This window comes from Perca fluviatilis, chromosome 4 (genome assembly GCF_010015445.1).
Source record: "Perca fluviatilis chromosome 4, GENO_Pfluv_1.0, whole genome shotgun sequence".
NCBI lineage: Eukaryota > Metazoa > Chordata > Actinopteri > Perciformes > Percidae > Perca > Perca fluviatilis.
Window position 1 is genome coordinate 23450956 of NC_053115.1, and position 21451 is coordinate 23472406.

A 21451-nucleotide genomic window follows, 5' to 3' on the forward strand; every position below is an offset into this window, starting at 1 on the left:
ATAAAGGATGGTTGTATTAAAAACACTGAATATTCACAGCTTCTCAAACGCTGCTTGAAAATCTTTGGTTTTGGACTTCTGGTCAAAAACAAAAAAAACAAAGTGACAACTACAGCTCTGGGGAATGGTGATGAGCAAATGTCACTATTCTCTAAATGTTATACACCGATTAATTAATCATAAAACAAGTTTAACCGAAACCCCTTTTGAACTGTAAACCTGAAATTATCTAGACATTACCCGGCGGAGCTATATGTGAGAACTGACATCTAATGGCGGAAACCAGCAAGCTCCCCAGTACGAAGTCTGTTTAATCTCTGATTGAGCCCAAAGTGTGAGAATTCACAGCAAGCGAGTTGGCATGTCGATCATGTTTCATGTGGCTTACGCAAAGCCGGAAGAAAACAAACATTAGAGGGTAAAGAAGAAGGCTAATTTACACGAGGACGGCAACGAAAATGTCTACATGTAAAGACAAAAAGATTCAGGAACTTCTGTCAGTAAGGGCTGGCACCGAAATCGTCAGACAAATTCAAGGAATAAGAGACTTGGTTGTTAAATTACAAACGGCTCCTTGACCGCGGTGCAATCTGCTTCATGTCCTGTCACTGTCTACCCAGGCGCCAACCCCCATCTATACAAAACAGAGTATTTATTAATCTCAGTGAGTTTGTGTGAAAGAGGGGAATCATAACAAAGGTGACAGAGGAGAGGTCATAGGACACCTTGCCTCCAGGCATACAGCAGAGAGATCCAACTTTATAATGCAGTTAAATGAATTCTTCACACAGTATTTTCACACTGAATAACTAGGCCAAAATATGGTGCTTCTGGTGTGGCCCAAATTATAAAAAAGAAATACAGAAAACAACTACAACTATTATTTTCTCTGTAAAACAATTAAACTAAACCACTTATAGGAAGAAGTTGTGCCATTTAAATATCAAAAGGGTGCTGAGGAAGAAAAATTATAAAGATTTGTTAGTTTATTGGACAATTATGAATAATTAACCAATCATAACACGTTTCCAACATCAGTATAATTGTAATCATAATGGTTCAACCCTGATCTGTGTCTCGGGTTAGGCTACATGTTGTGCATCATTTTCTCAAAAAGCTAAAATTTAAAAGGATTTGTTTACTAAAGCAAAAAATAAATTAAAAAAGATCCACATTAATTGTGTCCTTAGTGCACACACAGAGCTGTGTAGTATCTGGGCATCTTTTGTATTCAACGACCGTCCTTATTTGGCGAGCTCTAAGTGAGGCAAACAAAATGCCACGAGTATTTGTGCTGGTAGATAAATGCCACACTTCAGCCCATTACTCACACTGGCAGCCCCAAATAAGCTGTAGCGTACTGAAGTATGTGGGCAGGCTGTCTTAATGATCATTTGAAATTCAAAGTGGTTTTCATAAATTATTTAAATTTCTCAACAAAAAAAAGAAAAAAAATCACAAAAATGCATCTATTAACATCAGAAATGATTTTTTCGTGTATTTAATCAATACAAATACAGTTTAGCAATAGGAGAGATACAGGATGCTTACAGTGGGTACATGTGTATGTATTACGTGTGTGTGTGTGTGTGTGTGTGTGTGTGTGTGTGTGTGTGTGTGTGTGTGTGTGTGTGTGTGTGTGTGTGTGTGTGTGCGTGTGCATATGTCTACTACTCACCCCAACGTCGTCATGGTGACAATAGTATACCAGAAGGAAGCTGGGATGCTGGTGAACTTGGTGGAGCTGGAGCCCTTCTCTGCGTAGAACATGACCGTGGCGAAGATGATGATGGCCATGGTGAGTGAGAAGAGGAGGAAGCCCAGCTCTGAAGCACAACTCTTCAGTGTATAACCCAGGATCCGCAGGCCCTGCGAGTGACGGGAGAACTTGAAGATACGAAACACTCGAAACACGCGTAGCGTCACAAAGGCACCGCTCACGTCCTCGTTGTTGGACATCACCAGGCCAATGTAGTACGGCAAGATGGCCACCACGTCGATGATGCTCATCACTGAACGCATGAAAAGGTAGCGGCTAGGCGCGGCAAACAGGCGCATCAGATACTCCACTGTAAATATCATGACGCAGGCGGTGTCCATGCAAAAGAACGCCACCGTGTAGCGTTCACCACATGGCATGTCTTTCTGGTTGGCTGTGGAACCACAGGGCACCGTCTCCACAACATTTGTGATTACCGAGATGGCTATGAAGAAACCAGTGACATAGTAGAAGACCAGGGCCATGGTAGAGGTGTGGGGGTTCTCAAAGGCCCGCCACATGGTCTCCCTGAAGTTCATGTGGGGCAGCTTCATGTCCTTGTTCTCCTCCTGATCATCCTGCAGCCTCTCTATATTCTCCCTCTTTCTGTCCTTGTACTCTTCGTAGCAGCAGTCACCGATGATCTCAGGGATGATGCCAAAAAAGATCAACTCCTCATCATAGGCTGAGATGCACTGTTGGCGGGGGTAGTGAAGCTTCCCTGTCCGGTAGAAGTTGAGGATGCTCCTGAAGGCATCAGGGTCTCGGTCAAAGAAGTACTCCTTGATGTCCTCATTGTAAAAGAAGTCTTTTTCAGAGCTGCCCAGCAGGGTGTCAGGGTAGCGGTCCAGAGTGGTTCTCCAGGTCTGAAAGCGACGGCCGCTGACATTGAGAATGATCAGCTCGTCCTGTCTCTTACTGTTGTCCATCGGTGAAACAGGCATGGGGCAGTTGGCAACAGGCATCCAGCCAATGGCTGCTGCCCTGGCAAAAGGGAGCCACGCTGCTGTCGCCATCGTGAAGCAGAATCTTCAAAGTAGTCCTCCTCACCTTCAGAGTCCAACGGACATCTGAGGGAGAAATGCCAACAAACAAAAGGAAACATAAAGCTGAAAACTGCTGCACACTAGATGATCAACCAAATTATCAGTGTTCGCCATCATAGCACCAAAAGAGGCCAGCATGAAGCTGATGACATTTTGAGATCCAAATGTTTTCCTTTCTATTAAATTTCTAGTCACTATCCACTCCTGCTTTCAGTCCAAATCCACCCCAAATGTCATCCAATTTCGAGGACAAAGCTGATATATGGCAACAATATGGCAACAACTAAAGCACAACCAGACAGGCAGCACACAGGTAAAGGTGGAGTCTAGTCAGTCAGTTCAGCACACAACCTCAATGTAAAGTTTATACAAAATGTGTATTTCTACTGCTATCTACAGCCTGCAAAGCCTGTTTCAACTGTGACTAATTTCTTGAGTTGCATTTGTAAACCAGATGACTTCTGCATTGGACCTGAACTCATATTGGCTTCAGACATTAATAACTGTACAGGTAGATGTAGGCTACAGTGATGCAGTGAATCAGTTAACTAACAGCATCAGCAGCATCAGCAGCATCAGTAAACACACAAGCACAAACATGAGCTGAGCAGCATCATTAACGGACCGACAGGGAGACCGTTGACTGTCAGGGACTGAAACAAACCTGTTGCATCGGAATAAGGAGGTGACTGCTCCGGATCTATCTACGTGGAGATATTACACCCTTTTTCGGTGGGTTAATTTAAATGTTTAAAACAGCCTATAAGTGACCTGAAATCGTTTTTGAAATAACCTACATCACGTCAGTTAATTTTTCATTTGAATTAAATTGCCTGTTTACACATATCTAAAAACATATTCAAAACGTGGCAAGCCCTACATTTTGTACACTGAAAATATTTTACCCATGCACTAGCTGACTAACTTCAACTCGAAATGAATTTGTTCACCTAACATATGCTACTTTTGAAACGCACCTTAACGTAGCCTATTCTCAGACAGAGAATGAGTGATTGGAGTGGAATGGAGCAAACGCATAAAGACACTCACCGATAAAAGTGGAGGGAGGAACAAAAAAACAGAATCAGACTTTCTGTAAAGACCGAGTCCCCTGTTAACAAGTGAGAGAAGAAGAGCTCGGGTCCATTCAGCGGGATGAAGCAGCGAGCTACACCTCTCTCTTCGTCGGTCGGCACTCGGCAGACTCCGGCACCGAGCAGAGCGCCAAAACGCGGCTGATGAGGCAGAATTAACCAGTCTGTGGGACCACAAGACTCAGAAGAAACGGTTTTTAGCGGGATTTGTAAACGTCTTCTAACGGATGTATTTATTTATTTTTTTACATCCTGGCTTCGTTATTTTCCCGTCAGTGTGTGGAAAGGGAAATGTGATGGAGAGGAGCAGCGCGCCTTCTTTTTCTCCAGCATAAAGTATCGTGCGCGTCTCTCTCACTGTGCCAGCTGTGTCATCAGCCCTCCTTCCCTCGCCTCACTTTACCATCATATGTGCTATTGACAGAACAGTCACAGAACAGACAGACAGAACAGACCCCACCCCACTTGAATATTATAGTAACTTAAGTACCAAAAGGGTGCAGAGTTACTGCTTGTAAACTATTACTTTATGAAGGATAACAATGTGTCCATTATTTCCATTTTAAGGCTTTTAACATGATCGGACTGAAGTTCTTAAGGGGCTCAGGGCAAAAAGTGAGCTGCTGGGCCCCCAATAACCCCCCATTCCTCCCATTCTGTGCAACATGTACAGTTTTTGTATAGGTTAGAATGCTATATTGGTTAGAATAAAAGAGGACCGTAATTATAGCCTGTTATTTAGAGCTGATTTGGCAGAAGGTCCAAAGCAGACCTTCCTTTCTTTTTAAAGTCTTGTTTCTGAGGCCAGACAGTGCTGTAGTAATGTGGAGTGAGGATTGAGTGGGTGATCAGTATAATTTGCTGTGCTATGCCACTGAGGTCTGAGATGTCGGGTGCATGGAAGCTAATCATTTTGAAGGCTATTAACAAACAATGTCTACCGTTGTAAAAAAAGGTTAATGTGTTGTCCTCGAATATAATACAATCCTCACTTTTTCAAATGTAATATCCAGAAAAAGAATATAGTCTTTCATTCATAAAATGGAAATAATTATGGCCTTAAAACTAGATTGCAAAACAGTGAGGTCCTGTTAAGATTAGATAATAATGCAAGACTGACTTTGAGGCCCTTATCATTTCATTTATCTTATTTCTTGCAAATTAATAACCATCTGATCTGGAAACAAAATTAATCCCTACCAACTTTTCCCAGAGTTTGAGCTCAATTGCAACATTGTAATTATTAAGAGATACTTTTAAAACTTTTTTTTTTGTATGAACAGCTAGCCACAAAGAGTCTTATACAAGTGCTAAGTATAATTATTAAACCAGTACTAAAAGACTCCATCCGCCATCATTTTTCTCAAACAAGCCTTCATCATCAAACTCGAGCAAAGCAGAGTGGGTGTCAAAGGAAGCCCTATAGAGCCTCATCATCAGAGAGAAAGCCCCACTGGCTCTCCCTCCTATCTCACACTTTAATCCCAGGCAGCATGGTCTGTACATAGGCCCCTCGGGGGCCTGCTGCGGCTGGATGAGGAGGCTCTTTGAATGGGTGGCCTTGTGTGTGGCCGTTAGAAGAGAGACAGAAGCAAAGTGAGAGACAGAAAGGCAAAGAGAGAGTGAGACTGTGGGGCCTGGGTGTTAAGACAGATAGGCTATTGATGGACTCCAGTACATTCAGATGTTCAGATGAAGTTCTGGCATATCGTGTGAAATATTCAGGAATTGACTCTTTGAACATTTTTTTTAAGCAGCAGGGAGTCTTACACAAAGAGGCTTGCTTTTGTTTCATCCTTGGTCTTTCAGCGCTGTGGAGTCTAAGAATTAAACTATTTTTAGGTACGTTTTTCTCTTTTTTCCCCTTTAAAACTGTGTATTTGTTCTGCTGTGTACCACTTTTTCAGTAAGCACTGAATACACTTGATGCATGGACCCACTGATACCATATCATAAATGAAGAAATCTGAAGATACAAATGTATACAATTACAGAGGATATCTTTAGTTACATCACTGCCTTCCCTGCGTATACACATTTAATATAAATAATAATGTATACAGATAAAAGTAATATGAAATAATACAGTTTAGATTTTTGACATTTCCATCATGGTCTTCATTCATTGTCTTGTGATTTTAACGTATCACCTAAATCTGCCAAATGCCTATATAATACTGTCTTTGCTGTGGATCATTTTCCCACTCTTACTCCTTTTTCTGACATGTTCATACCTCTGGGGTGGCACTTTAACTTTAGAGAAGAACATTGGATGTTATCCATCTCATACTTTGCATGAGATAGTGGCAGTAGGGGCTTTCATTTAAGAAAAAAGGAGGGTATCTTTAGAGAATAAATATGGGAAAAATAGAGAGACAGACTAAAATGCTTTCCAGAGAGGGAAACTGATATGCAAATAACCAACCAAATAATTATGTCAACCATTTTTCAAATGTAATGTCTTTCGAGGTAAACGCCTAAAATGAGGATGTGACGTTACGTCATGGACTAAGGTCCCTAAAACTCGGTTAATTTCGAAATGACAGTTCACTTTTGACTCAAACAAACACATCACGTTGATCTGATTTTAACTTTTTCTAAACTTAACTAAGCAGTTTTTCTGCCTAAACATAACCAAACTGTGACAGTTTTACAACGTTAACAACGTGTTTAAAATCGCAATCTTTACGTTCAAAACCGCGGCCAACGTTCTCCGATGGAAATGCTCCTGTGGGTTCTATTAGAGGATAGGAATAAACGACCCATATTGGAGGACTTGTTGTTTCTTAAGTACTTGCTAAACCATCAACTTGCCAACTTTTTCTCAAGCTATATTTCCTCAAGTGTGAAAAATTATTGTGTGTATGGTTTTTCAGTGTATTTAAATGTTGAGTCTTATTTAGCTCAAATTTCCACTGCTAAAAAAGGCAACCAAATAAACGTTTATGTTCTATCATACATCATCCAAATATGCAGTGATAAGGCCAAATGTAATCTTTGCAGGGCGTTGGCATTTCAGTCACTGTTATGTATTTAAATCTTACACAGCAATTGGGATCATTTCTGTAATAATTCATCATCCAATTTCTGTTGACCAGAGCTGAAGCAACAGCTGAGATTTTAAGGTGTTTTCATCTGGCTGTCCTGCACCTGGGGTCGCTGCATGCTAATTGGATGAAAGCCAAATTTGATGAATTATAGCCCCCTACACACAGACCAAATCCATTTGAGTACAGATCTTCTTCTACAGGCTTCATCTGCTGCCATTTATGTGAGCTGTTTCTCATTTTGACTGAGGCATTTGAATTAGATTAGATCTCTACATCTACATCTTGTATCTTATATTTTTTTTGATCATCATTGTGTTATTAGCGTTATGTCCAGCCTCCTATTCTTTATTGTTTTCATGGTCATATGACATATGTCATAACGTCTTTTCTCTGCACTTCAATTGTGGCTGTTCAGTCCATAGAGAAAATACTCAGCAAAGACTTAAAAGCATAAAGAGATGGTTTATGTGTAGAAATATAAACCAATGAGAAATCTTGATCTCACAATAAGCATGCTCACATTTTTTTCAAACTGTCACCCTCAGAGCCAGAATAAATTTTCAGTAAATGGGTTATGACATCTCTTGGTCTGTGCTGCAGGATACCTTTTCTGTACCTGTGAATTGTCATTCGTAGCTGACATTGACTTTTTTATTTTTCAGCAAGAAACACATTAGGCTACTGTACAGCGGGCTAATGTTGTGTTTGAATCAAAAGAAACTGAAGTTTTTAAAGGTGCACTAATCACTATCTTTTATAACAACGGATGAAATGACTTTGTGTAATGTGAACACGCCAGAACCTCAAAGCGAACTGTTAGCTGGGGAGTTGCATTGTGGGTAAAGTAGGCACCAAGGAAGGCCCACAAGGAGGAAAAAGAATGCATGGAGTAAAACGGATGATATCTCTGGTTCTTTGGTTTTTAAACTCGGCCATTGTGAGTCCAACAATGTCAAAGAAGTGCAATGGTAAATCAGTGTTGTACTCTTTTAAAGTATTGGATCTTCTCTCCTAAATGTAGGAGTTGTGATGCTGATCAAATGCTGAACAAAAACAGTGAACAGCTATTTTTCTCTACTAAACTGACCCGTCTCACATTTTAAATCCGTTTTCATGCTAAGATGAAAACGAAAAACTTTCAACAACTTCAAACAAAGTTTCATAAATTACACTCCATCATCTCACACTGCATAACTTATATAAAACAGCCCCCACTATGTGACCCATGATGATTGCAAATGGTTTAGTATACTGAAATCTTTTTGCCAATCCCCAGTCTAGTGACCATTTATCATGAGCAGGAATGTTTTAAACATAGAGGGTTTGATGTCCTCCCTCATCTGGTAAGAATCAGTCTGCAGGCATTATCCATTACCCATCAGTAAAACATGCTTTAATATTGCAATTCAAGATAGATACAGTATAGATTCAATGGGGAATGAAGGCAGATGTCACTTCTTTGTTAAATCACAGAATGCAGTGAATTCCATCTTAACAATATTATAGATAGAAAGATAGAGAAATAGATAGATAATATATATAGAGAAAGGAAAGAACATAGCAGTCAAGAAAAAGAGGTCAAGGTAGTCAGGTGGACATGGGCCACAGGTGTCCTCCTCTGAACAATTACAGAGCACAAATAGCTGGTGAAGCAGTGGGCCTGAGAGGCTACAAGAAAAATAACAAAAGAAAGAGCTAATAGAAAAATGGCGATGTCTGAATCAATGGGAGTATGAAAAATCACAGGTATAAACAGGGAAGTACACAAGTCAGCCCATCAGTCTGACAGACTATAAACCCAGAAAGATAGTGTGGGTGTGGATAAATGAGTTCAGATGAAAGACAGTAGCATTGATTGTGTTTGAGCAGTCGTGACTCACTTCATTATCCAAAACACAAACCCCACCACAGCTTAGCATGCATGAATCCTGTTAATCCGACCTGTTGTGGTGATGCAGAGAAATTGCACAGAGAAGAAAGACAGATTGACTGCAGTGTTGACCACACCATCAGGCTGGTTGCTGTGTGAAGCAGCTGCTGGAAGCCCTCCAAAAAACAGAGAAATTATTTTGACTCTGGGAACCTCTTAAGCTTTGAGCTGCAGAGCAAATAAACACAACAATTTCTTAAATTCATACGCAAACACAGTCAAGTCAGGAGTAGAATGAGGAATTAGCATATATACACACTGCAATAAGTCTCACTGAAATGATGAATAGAAAGCTTTATGGCAGAGTTTTAAAACTCATCTGTCAACAGTAAATGGATCCAAAAAAGCAGGTGCGTTAAACTAACCAATTACGCATATGTATGCACTCCAATGCATATGATTATTTCTGAAAGTTGTTTGTTTATGGCATCCTTGACATATTTGCTGGTACAATAAGCCTTTAAAGTACATTAGCATACAGAAAATATAAACGAGTTATCTAAATGTTCACCACAGTGTCCTTCACTGAATACAAATACATTTAATTGAGCTGTAATATCACACAGGGCTTTAAATGATCCAATTACATCACTTGAAGGTAGGGCTGCATGATATTGAAAAAACTGACTTTGCCATATATTTTTTTCCTACGATATATATTCCGATATTCTTATGTGAACCATTCTTTGTTGAACTTTAATGCTTTACAAACACCAAAGCAAGTATAAGAGCTGTCACTATACTGTTCTGAAATGATTTTGGAGAGGGAAATTAAGTAGTCAAATACACTGTTTGACTGACATGACGCCATTGTATATAATACTATCAATCCAGGCTAAAGTCAATGATATTAATACACATGCATAGCTTGGTTGACACCAGACCCTTCTCAGTTGTAACTGAGAGTGGGTCTGGGAAAGGTTCATTGACAGCTCATTTCCAAAGGGACGTCACCAACGGACGCCGCTCAAATGCCTCTGGGCGCATTGGATAGTCCAACCAATCAGACCAACGATCCGGGTGACGCTGCGCTTTGGTAGCCGTCATGTTGAATGTAAACAAAAAGCTGCTCGCTGTCGCTGCGCTATCGTCGTCACGTAAAGCCCGCCCCAACAGTTGTGAGTGGTGTAAAGCCCACCTCAGCGGTTGTGATTGGTGCCTCGATTTTGGGGACATTGGAAATGGGTTTGAATGGGCTCTTCGCCAGACTGACTTGCAGAGCAAATCTCAAATTTGCCGGAAGTTCATCAGGGTTTACCCAGGCTAACACATGCATGTTGCTTCCTTTAAATTTGGTTGTGCTCGACTAGCGGGGCCTGCTTTGTTTGTTTGATAAATTGATCAACATTGATTGTGATTGGTGGCTGTGCATGTCACACACTAGCAACAAACTCTGTGGGCCCTATCTTGCACTCAGCGCAATTGCCTTTGTACACCGACGCATGTATCATTCCTATTTTGCACCCGACTCACAGCGGACTTTTCCCTCCACAGACGCACGTCGGTAAATTAGGGAATGTATTTGCGCTCCTGGGGGCGGTTCAGCGAAAAGAGGAGGCGTGTTCCGGCGCAAACGTTACTTTGTGCTATTCTGCAGTTTCAGAAAACAATTCCGCCACTGACCAGGAAAAACCTGGTCTAAAGTCAGTGGCGCGTTATTCAGATGCTATTTTAGGGGCGCATGCTTGGCCATAATGTAGCGTGTGCACAACGCGCATACACTTCTCTCATCTACAGCAGTTCCCATTTTTGAAAACCATACATAATTACAAAGGAAAATATTACTGAAAATGCGCTTCATGTGTTTGGATAGGATAGATCAGGAGGCACTTTACAGTACAGTCCTCAAAAAGTCGCAGCATTCTTTGAGGCTTGTTGTGTTTTACACATTTCCATGAATCATGGATGTGTTGATGACATAAATGAGGAAATATTAGAGGACTTAAGGAGACGTGATGTTGAACTACGGTGGGATTGGACACTCCGGCGGAATCTGGTCCGGGAGTAAAGCGCGATGCGCTCCTGATGGAGCGGGTGGACGGAGATGGAGTGGGGGGAGGAGGAAGGGGCACAACAGGTGCAGGTGGTGCGTTTGGAGGCCCACGCTGCATGGCTGCAGCAATCCTCTCCAGACTTGAGGAGATGCGCCCGAGAGGCCGCAGCAACATCGCCACCCGGACAAGACGGGCATTTATTACTTTGCCGCATCTTGCATCGGCAGCTCCCGCTGGCGTGCGCCAGGCAAATCCGCCGTCATAATAGCAATCCGCCATGGAACAAGCACCCTGCTCTTAAAGGGAATGTGAGATGATGCTTTGATTGGTTTATTGCACGTTACGCCCAAACCACACCTAGCTACTTCAGACCAACCCATTTTAGATTTGCGTCGGGCGCAAGAGTCATTTATCCCGCCGGTAAAATAGCAACAGCGCCCGAGATCCGCCCACAAAGCTACTTGCGTTTTGCGTTTCATACTTGCGTTTCAGATCGTTAAAATAGGGCCCTGTGTGTCAAAGAACACTTAAATCAGTGTAAATTACGTTATATCAGACAAAGAGTTCTGTTGTAGTGCTATGTTTCCAGCTTCGGGGCTCCGAGCCAAGTTGGGACAGACCCCTTATTTCTTAAGGCTAACTATATTAGCTTTAGCCTGGCTGTTAGCAGCTTTATGGCAACTCTGTGGTGAAAAATGGACGGGAGACGTCGTGATAACGTTGCATTAATCAGGTGATATATTTTGTCTTTGCAGCGAACATAAAACACTGACCGCTGTAGGTTCACTACCCATGGAAAAGCATGTGCATCACTGTGTCTGCTGCAGCTGCCGCTTATGCAGTGGTGTAGTCTATGTGGTACGCAGGTATACGCCGTACACACCCTAGGAAAGGTAAAGGGTTTCTGTATACCCACTTACTGTTTTCCTTTTCCTACAGAGTTTAAAATTACAACACAAAGAAAGAGGAAGGTAACGGACATCCCACTGAATGAGAAACATTTCAAGCGCCACTGGAGCAATCCTGGAAATGGAACGTTGTGGATATAGACTAAGGTTACAGAAACTACAGAAAATGAGCCAGATGAGGCTGATGCTATACGCATTAACGTTACAAAATACGCACGGGGTAACGCTCTGGGAAAAATGAAGGCCTAAATGTGTGAATATGTACACAACATGAAGATTTAGACCACTAGACCTTACGTGTTGATTTTACTTTATAACCAAATGTAGTGATACCTGTACAATGAAAAAAAGATACCACTTTTCCCATTTATTGCCCTTAAGATAGAAATTAGCAACGTTATAGTTCAGTGTTTTAATTAAAACTCTAATGAGCGCAGTGAATGGTCCAAGGACTCCAAGGCTGATTTAGGAAAAGTAATAAATGACATACAGTAATGAATATTTTCAATTATAGAGTTCCTGGCTGACAAAATCATTCACCTCAATGGGCTCAAATGTGACAAACGTCATCCTGTAACAGCTCAAGATTGGATTTGATGTGGGAGCCAGAAGTGGTTTTTTTTTTCCCATTACAGTTGAATGCAAATGAATGACCCCCATACACATGGACACAATGCTATGCTGATAGATGGCAATGTGACAACAGGAGGATGTAAAAGCCTAACTGGGTCTCCCCTGTTATGACCTAGTTACTGTATAATGGTTTACATCATTGTCTGCAACACACACACACACACACACACACACACACACACACACACACACACACACACACACACACACACACACACACAGATACATCAAAGTATTTAACATACGCAAGACTAGATTGTCCTCGGAGGAAGGCAGGCTGAACAAGTTCCACAAAAACATCTAAATAAATGATATTGTGTTGAAACGGTGAGTTGATTAACTGATGAGTCAAATGACGAATTTTAAGAATTTGCAACAATTCGAATAAAGTACTGGACAAATAAAAATGTTGAGCCAATGTTGGCATTAAAGGAAAAGTCAGGGGATCACCTAAGTAATAAGTATTCATCTTCAGGTCACCACATATATTATAATATAATATAATTTAATGAACCAAAGTGGTGAGCTGATTGATCGACAGACAGACATTTCCATTTCGGAAGGTCTGAACCTGATTGGCTTTAAAAGTCACAAACACAAAAACAATTTCAATCTTCTTCAGTGCTAACGCAGGAACTGACCATTCCTCTGAGCCTGAACAGTGACTGTCCAATCATAGCTTTACAACCATAACTAGGCACAGCAAGCCTGTCAACCAAGCAGAACAATGCAGCAAAGGTATGTCTTTGCCAATTCGATGTAGTGATCACAACCTAGGGGCTGTAGTAAGGAAAACAAAGAACCCAAAAGCTGGACCACAAATCATTATTAAGAGAGCATATAAATACATCAATGAGAACCATTTTATAGAAGATGTTAGAAATATTTGCTGGGATAGTGTGTTGAGGCAGGATGATCCAGGTGACGCTGTTGAGGCTTTTAATAAGTTGTTTGTAGAGATGGTGGATAAGCATGCACCTGTGAAAAAGAGAACTGTTAGAAATGTCAGATCGTTTTGGATTGATGAGGAATTGAAGGATTGTATGGCACAGAGAGATCAAGCAAAGAAAATGGCAAATAACTCCAATTATGATTCGGATTGGCAAGTTTACCACAAGCTAAGAAATTATGTGACTAAGTTACATAAAAAGAAAAAAGATGTATTATGAAAATGCAATTGTTGTTTTTCTTTCAGTGTTGTATTGAATGTTGTTTTTTGGTGGTTGTTTTTAATGTAATGATGCACAGCAATGTATAGCTGCACAAGTTGTGGGTGGACTCCAGGAAGAATAGCTGTGGCTACGGCCCCAGCTAATGGAGATCCCAATAAATCAAATCAAAAACTTGCATTTTTCAACATGCTAAAGCGGTGTGCATAGGACTGTAGCAAGACCAATATACGAAGATGAAAAGATACAAAAATGAAAGACCATACAAATCAAAGAAACTGGTACAGTAGGAGGTACCTGGGTGTGAACACAGTGACAAATCAGCCAAGGGTCAGTGACCACACACCCACACACAAACCCGCACACCCACACACACACACACACACACACACACACAGACAAGATGATGTAAGGTACGATGTTGTGATGACATTTAGATGATATTTTCACGGAGAAACCTTTTTGGGCTTGAAAGCTACATGCATGCTCTGAACATGATTGGCTTTAAAAGTCACAAACACAAAAACAATTTCACTCTTCTACTTTGATATTTGATAAGGACAGTGTGGGTTTCGGACATCCTCTATTCAACAAGTAGTGCAAGTTGTTACATTTCTTTCACTGGTGAAGGAATTTATTTATTATTTATTCAATGGACTATATTTAAAAGGCTTCGCTCTGTCAAATTCTCACAGCCTTAATGGGCAGTTATGTGCAGTTATTCTATAAAGGAAGTAAATGTTTTCAGATTTATATATAAATGTATATAAAAACACACACACACACACACACACACACACACACACACACACACACACACACACACACACACACACACACACACACACACACACACACACACATATTGTACATATAATTGACATTTCTAACAGAATCAATTACACAAACTTTACATTCCTCTGTCTAGGGGTATTTTACCTTCCATTTGACTTGGTAATCCTAAAACTGACTTGATCATATCATTACATCCAATTTTCTTTGGCTATTATTATACCTCATTTATAAAAGCTCCGTCACTAATCTTATTCTGGGGCTTTAATTTCCAACTCATTTAGATCAGAGTGTATGACTGATTACTTAAAATTCTTAAGCAGCGGAATTGAGACATTTTTGGCTGTGTCCAACTTCCTCCCTGGCGAGGTATGTGTGTGAGATGGGGGAACTACCTTATCTAAATACCTACATCCGTTTGGCATTTGTGTTTAAGATTGGGTTTTTTTCAAAGCCTTGTCTTATCCCTTCTCTGCTATGATGCTTGAATTCTTTTAAACTCAGTTCAAATCTGTTCAAAAACATTTTCTCCTCCGTTTTCAAGTTTCTCTTAGCTGTTCCAAATGCTGCACTTTGTTTGTCATCTTACAGTTTCCTATGTTCTTTTCTTAACTGATGAAAATTATAGAATCTGGTCCTTATTTTGAGGATCTTTACCACAATGAGAAACTGTGGCCTTTTCCCCAAGACTGAAAGAAGGAATTGCACAAATAAAGGCCGGAGCCAGAGAGACTTATAAACAAACAATCTACTTCAATTGGTCCGATTGGGGCTTTGAATCAATCTGTCTGGTGCGTGCTGAGGACAAAGCTGCAGGTAAACACTGCACTATATGAGCAGTCACAGCTGTGATTTCACATCAGAGAGAGAATTATTTCACTTACCTGCAAAGTCAAAAAGGTGTTATTTAAGTCCAGCAGCAGATCAGCTTGATTATGTTTAGCACACAGAGTTTGATTAGTTCAAAACAAGAGTACAAACTTACTTCGCTCACAAATCATTGCCTTCTATTTAGACAGTGTTTTTCTACCTGCTGCTCATCTTCCTCTAGACAGTTACTGAACAAAAGAAGAATGTACCACATCATCTTGGAGTATTTGCTCAGATTTTGGTTTTCTTACAGGAATACACCCGCAAATCCCCTCAAACAGGTCTTTGATACAAAGGGTGTGTAGAGGTGCTTTGAAAGCCCTCACCATCTCTGAATCGAAACCACCACCATTTCAACATGAAAGTGAAAAGTGCTTGGCTTTCAGAACAGCACCAGCTGATAATTCCACCTGCTCAATAAGCAATCTATCCTTTGAGTATTGATTATTTACAGCCAAAAGTAGAAAGGACTACTGAATGTATTGTATGTTCACTGGGGAGATAAACGTCCACATTAAAGAGAACAACCTAGAGTGACTGATACTGTACAGGTAATTACACTTACTATTATATAGGAACAGCCCATAAATAACGTCCATATTGGGCAATTCCGCACTTTACGCTTAATGTTCAGTGACAACACAGGAACTGACTATTCCTCTGACCCTGAAGAGTGACTGTCCAATCATAGCTTAGCAACCACAGGACTGTAGTAAGACCAATATACAAAGAATTTGGAGGGTGCAGTCTTTTGTAACTATAAAAAAGGGTTACGAGCATATACACTGTGCAGTCTTTCCTCACTGTGTGAAAGCCCATCCTGGAAGCTAACAGAGCAGCTCTGTCCCTTATTTGATTTGGGATTATACTCCAGCAACCCCCGTCAGTGTTACCTGAGATAGAGCTATGTTTGCCAACCACATCAGTTTTTCCTCATCCTAAAAGTCTTTTCTCTTTTAAAAAACAAAAATGTACCAGTATGTAAGCTCAGTAGCCAAACAGGATTATGTCGGACAGTTTGATCTTCTTATAAAACTTTTTATTATACTAGGAGGACCCGCTAGTTTTACACTGCAACACAATGCCGAACAATGCTGTTTCTTTATTTACATGTCCCCTACATGGATTATTGAGTATCTGTCTTTTAACACAAAATCATGCAACCACCATATTCATATTTAGGACTATTAAAACAAGTTGTCAAAACATTAAACATTTAAGTCAGTTGTAATAGCACAGTAATTAGCTAGCTACCTATAGCTAATGAAATATACCAGCAATGTTAATTATTTCAGCCAAAATTAATGGTCGCTGGCTAGAAATAGCTAAAGCAAATAGCAAAGCGTCAAGTACTGTAACCACAGGCTCAGGAGACAGAAATTAAAGGTATGGAGGTCGGTGTGGTGGATGGGCATGTAACAAGTCTGACTTTTTTTGCAGTGGGCTGGATCTCAACTCATGTCACAGACCTGCAATAAATGTTTGCATTTTAATTAACCAGGATTTTTCCCTAACCTGAACCATTCCATACTGTAGTTGACACAATTCGAAAATGTTAACATTGTATGTATACGTCGCGGTTTTGCAGAATCCAACATTGATATTTCTTACCTGGCGATAGAGTTGAATATGAAAGTTTATTTTGTAGTTCTGTGCAGACAGTGCCAAATGAGGAGTGTCGCAGATAGACTTTTTAAGCTTTACATCAACAACCAATACTGAATGGACTCATCACTCCGTTCACCTTTAGAAGACTTAATGACATTAAATAAAGAAAGTCACAAAATCTTATCATCTGTCTCTTTGCATACTCTATATATCTGCAGATAAATACTTAAATGTCCATTGTAAAGCCAGAGAAAAAATGATAAAGGGCCTCTTTTGAGTTCTTATAGCTTAGATATTTCTTATGAAGTAGATAATCTAATTCAGTTTTATAACAGTGTTCATATCAGGCATTCACATCCTTGTGCTCTCCTTTGAGTTATTATATTAAATCTGTTGGAGATCATTTTCTATCAGTCAAGAACAGAGTTGTCTAAATGAAATAAAACAATTGTCCTCAATAGCCATCATTAAAATTCACACTGCATACTTTTTACTGAGGAGCAGACACAAGGAATTAGACTTTTGGAGAGTGTAGGAGCCATTATGTGATTAAATTATCATTCATAATTTTGCTATCTGGTGCTTTTAGCCTGGATGGTTTCCTGGATAAACAGGCCGCATCTGAGAGCTATGCGTGTTCTGTATTGTGCCATTATTTATTCAAATAGAGTGTTTTTAGACAGTACTTTGAGTATCATTTTGGAACAGATATATTTAGACTGCCACATTGTACCTTTATATTATGCCTTGATGATTTTAATAGTTGTCTGCATGTGTGGTATTGATTATGTTATATTGCCATGCAGCTGCAGAGAAGAAACGTCTGACCCTTTCTTAGAGTCAGAGAGATTGGGCCAAGTATTGAAGTGAAGTATTGAGTCCAGGAAACTTGTTTTAGCTCAGCTGTTTTTTATGAGGAGAAACTATTATCCTTTTCATTTCTTTTGTCAACATCTTAAAAGGATTCAATCGAGGTTTTTGACGCAACTTAGGTTGAGGAGTATTTCAGTTTCAGATGGAAGTCGTTTCTTTTTGTAAATGACATTAAATCAAACAAAATCTCAAAGCCGTCTAAACTCAGCCGATGTATTTCTTCCTGCATAGTTTACAAAAACAACTCACCTTCAGGAAAATGAGCTGAGGTGTATTCAGTTAAGACAGGGTCATAAAACTCTCCAAACCCTGTGCTGATCAATGCATTCTTGGTTTATAACTCACAAGCCCTGATAACAAAGACTGCGGCGGACATCCAAATTGATGGGGTTGGTTGGTCTAGTTGGGGAGAAAAGACCTTCGTCAAAAAAGTTGATTCAAATGTCACCCATGCAGATAAATCACATCTAACACGCCAAACCTCCACTTGTCTCTGTTCTCTTGTGAGCCAGTGATTTGTAGTGGGCTCCATTTTTGTCAGCTCATACCTATGTGGGTTATAGTTTGTCTAAGCTCGGAGACGTCTTGTGGTCTCAACTACAGCTTAATGTCTTTTTCAGTTAATCCATCCAGATATCATGTTTATCTTTTGGTGATTGAAGTCGAAATACACTTGAATAACTGAGATAACAGGGAGCTTGTTTAGTGTGCACAGTTTTTAGGGTCCAATCAATGCCTTACATCAAAGCATTGTAAGTAAGCAACTTGCCTACGTATACAGTGAATACATAAATAACAAAGCAGTTGTTTGATATTAAATTCCACATTCAGCTGCTGCCCCATGATTAGAAACAAATACATTGGTAACAGTGACACAGTATGCTGCTTGAAGACACATTACCACTTAGGAGATATGCAAATGACTAATCAGGACTGCTTCAAGGTCAGACACTCAAGCAATTTACATTTAACATGGCCACTGGCAAAACAAATCAATTTCCCAACCTCAGCCTCTTTCAGAGCTCCACATCCAATCAGGTGAGCACAGTAGCCATGTGTGTATTACTGACAGATTGACTCACTGGGGGGTATTGAGAGGTTACATCCTCCCACGCTCTTGAATGCATTCTCTGTACGGCGAATCAAATGCAAAAGAAGTGACAGATATGGAGCAATAGATGAATAACTAAAACCCCCACAGAAATGGGTGCCAGGCAACAGATGCTGATAACTGCCTCAGATTAGGTCCTAGATTGTCGTTGCCTCGTGCCAAGACTCTGATGCTATATTTACCGCTCCCTCTCCATCCCTTCTCTGATCGAGTCTGTGCCACCATGGTGTGTTCTCTTCACATTATGTCTGGCATCTAGAATGAAGTGTCAGGTGTGCAACAGCGATGAAATATTCATTCTGAATGCCAGAATACTTTCACTTTAGCAGGGAATGATATGGCACAAGTAGGAGAGATTGAAGTTTTGAAGTATATTCATTCAAAGCTAAATATGAGCCCCAGATGACAGGGGTTAAGGCTTTTGCTGTTTTTAAGGACACTTTTGGAAATATTCTTCATCAATCAAGCAGCTATTTTGAAAATCAGAGTGTACTTTTTTCATGATGCTCCATCGGTGCTGTTCTAAATGTGATTGTTCTGTTTAGACTTGGATTTAGGAACTCACTGAAAGCCAGGGCATCTTTGGAAAAATTAGCTATGGACTTCACAAAAACACCCAAGTCAGCAATTTTTCGTGTGAAAAAGTACAAAAGAACAAAAATAAGTTGTGCTAACACAACAACATTTTGACTTGTAGGTCTTTCTTTTGAACATGATTTGTCAGACTGCAGGGTTTCAGCATTACATTATTTTCTTATCCATATTAATAATATAAATTATTTGTGAGAAATACACAAAACAGTTGTGGAGAAAATATTCAGTTAAAAAAAGCAATGATGCAATATAAAAATACTCCATTATAAGGTAAGGTCCTGAATGAAAAATGTCACTTAAGTCAGGTAAAAGTATGAAATAGCAAAATGTACCCAGTATATGAAAATTATTCATATTGCATGAGTGAGTGTTATAATATTATATTATCATTACTAATGCATTAATGTGTAATTAGCATTTTCCTGTTGTAGTTGGATGAAGTGGAGCCAATTTTCAATAGTATAATATTAAATAAATAGTAAAAGAGTAACATGAAATAGAAATACACTCAATAAAGTACCTCAAATATGTACGAAAGTAGTTGTTGAGTAAATGTTAGTAACTTTGCACCACCGCAACCAAACCAATTTTTGATATTCCTTATTACAAAGAAGTTTTTTGCCGATCCATTCTCCACCAACCTCAAACAATATTCTGGTTTTATCAATTTTAAGCCACTAACCATTGTACCAACATTTTCCAGGACTAAACCATAGCAAATGGAAAACTTAATGCTGTAAATTGTTGGAAAAAGAAGACGAGGACATAGGACAAAGACTCTGAGGACAGAGATCTCCACAGCAGCCAGTCAGCATGCTGAAGAGAGCAGCTTAATTGAAGATCCTGAAATAGAGACTTTCCATTAGGGCTGAAGAGGCTCCCTGCACCAGCAGCCAATCAGGAGCGACAATTTGACTCTGACTTTGCTCTTTGCATACCCTCAAGATAGCAGAAAAAAGGGACACGGTTATCAAATAAGCACAAAGATGCTGCATAGCCATAGGTAGGAGGCTCTCTGTTGTGCAAACTGTGCCAATTTAACGCTGACACAAGGTGGTATGTCTTGTAACTTCAAACAAAATTGCTGTCCTACACACCAAAGTGCACTCATTTCTTTGCTCTCTTCCAACAGCAAGATTGCAGGGTTGCATTTTAAATCACCGTTTCTGGGTATTTGGCTGACGATCATATCTAACATGACTTGCGAGTTGCATCAGTAGAATAATCTTTATTGCCAACATTACATGCAACCGGTAACCGTAAAAGTGCTGGACTGTCCATTATGCTCATCCATGGAGAAAAGCCTGCATTTCCTGTACTATTCTCTGCACGTACAGTATATTGGGTGACAAAACCACTTTGGTTACTGTAACTTTGACTTGCGTTGTGTGAGCATTGCACTCTACTGGCAGCTATTATGTATTACAGGCCCTAACAGCCTTTCATTTTCAGGTCTACAACACAGTTAATACCTCATCTGATTTTTGTCACATGGCATCTGGAGTTAGACCTCCATAGTCAACTTTGTGTTGCTCCTGAGTGCTGCTAAAAGGGAGGTGTAGAAAGTCTGTTTCTGTGTTACTGTAATACCTACAACTGTTCTGAGAGCTGCCAGTGCTTTTAGTTTAAAGCTGGCTGTTATATTAGCTCCATCTACACTCTGTAAACCTTTTGATTTCCCAGGTGAACTGAAAAAACCCACTGACATTCTCCATTCCCGTAGCTCTGCAGACTAGGCTACTCTGGCTCATACAGTGACTATTCCACCAGATGGCACTCAATATTACTGTAAGCCCACAAATCCAGGGATCAATGCAAGGGATGCTTTTGCTGGAATAATTAATAATGTTTAAATAATTCATATAAAGGGTCAACAGATGGTTTCTATGGTGACATTTATAATATTGAATACTTATTTATTTGTCGCTGTGAGATAGAATGACCTATGGAGTTTTGTTGTATTGCAGTGTAATGCCTCACTTTTCTGCATACAGTTGCATGCTATGTATAGTTAGTTTTA

The 21451-nt window shown here is 40.0% G+C and overlaps 1 protein-coding gene across 1 annotated transcript in view; it reads right to left on the reverse strand.

Annotated features, from left to right (window-relative positions):
- Positions 1 to 21451, reverse strand: part of LOC120557287 (potassium voltage-gated channel subfamily D member 3-like) — a 139945-nt gene that overhangs the window by 80021 nt on the left and 38473 nt on the right. Inside the window, exon 2 of the mRNA XM_039797463.1 lies at positions 1679 to 2829. Within this exon, the coding sequence (XP_039653397.1) occupies positions 1679 to 2775 (1097 nt within the window). The 5' untranslated portion in view covers positions 2776 to 2829. The remainder of the gene's footprint in view (positions 1 to 1678; positions 2830 to 21451) is intronic.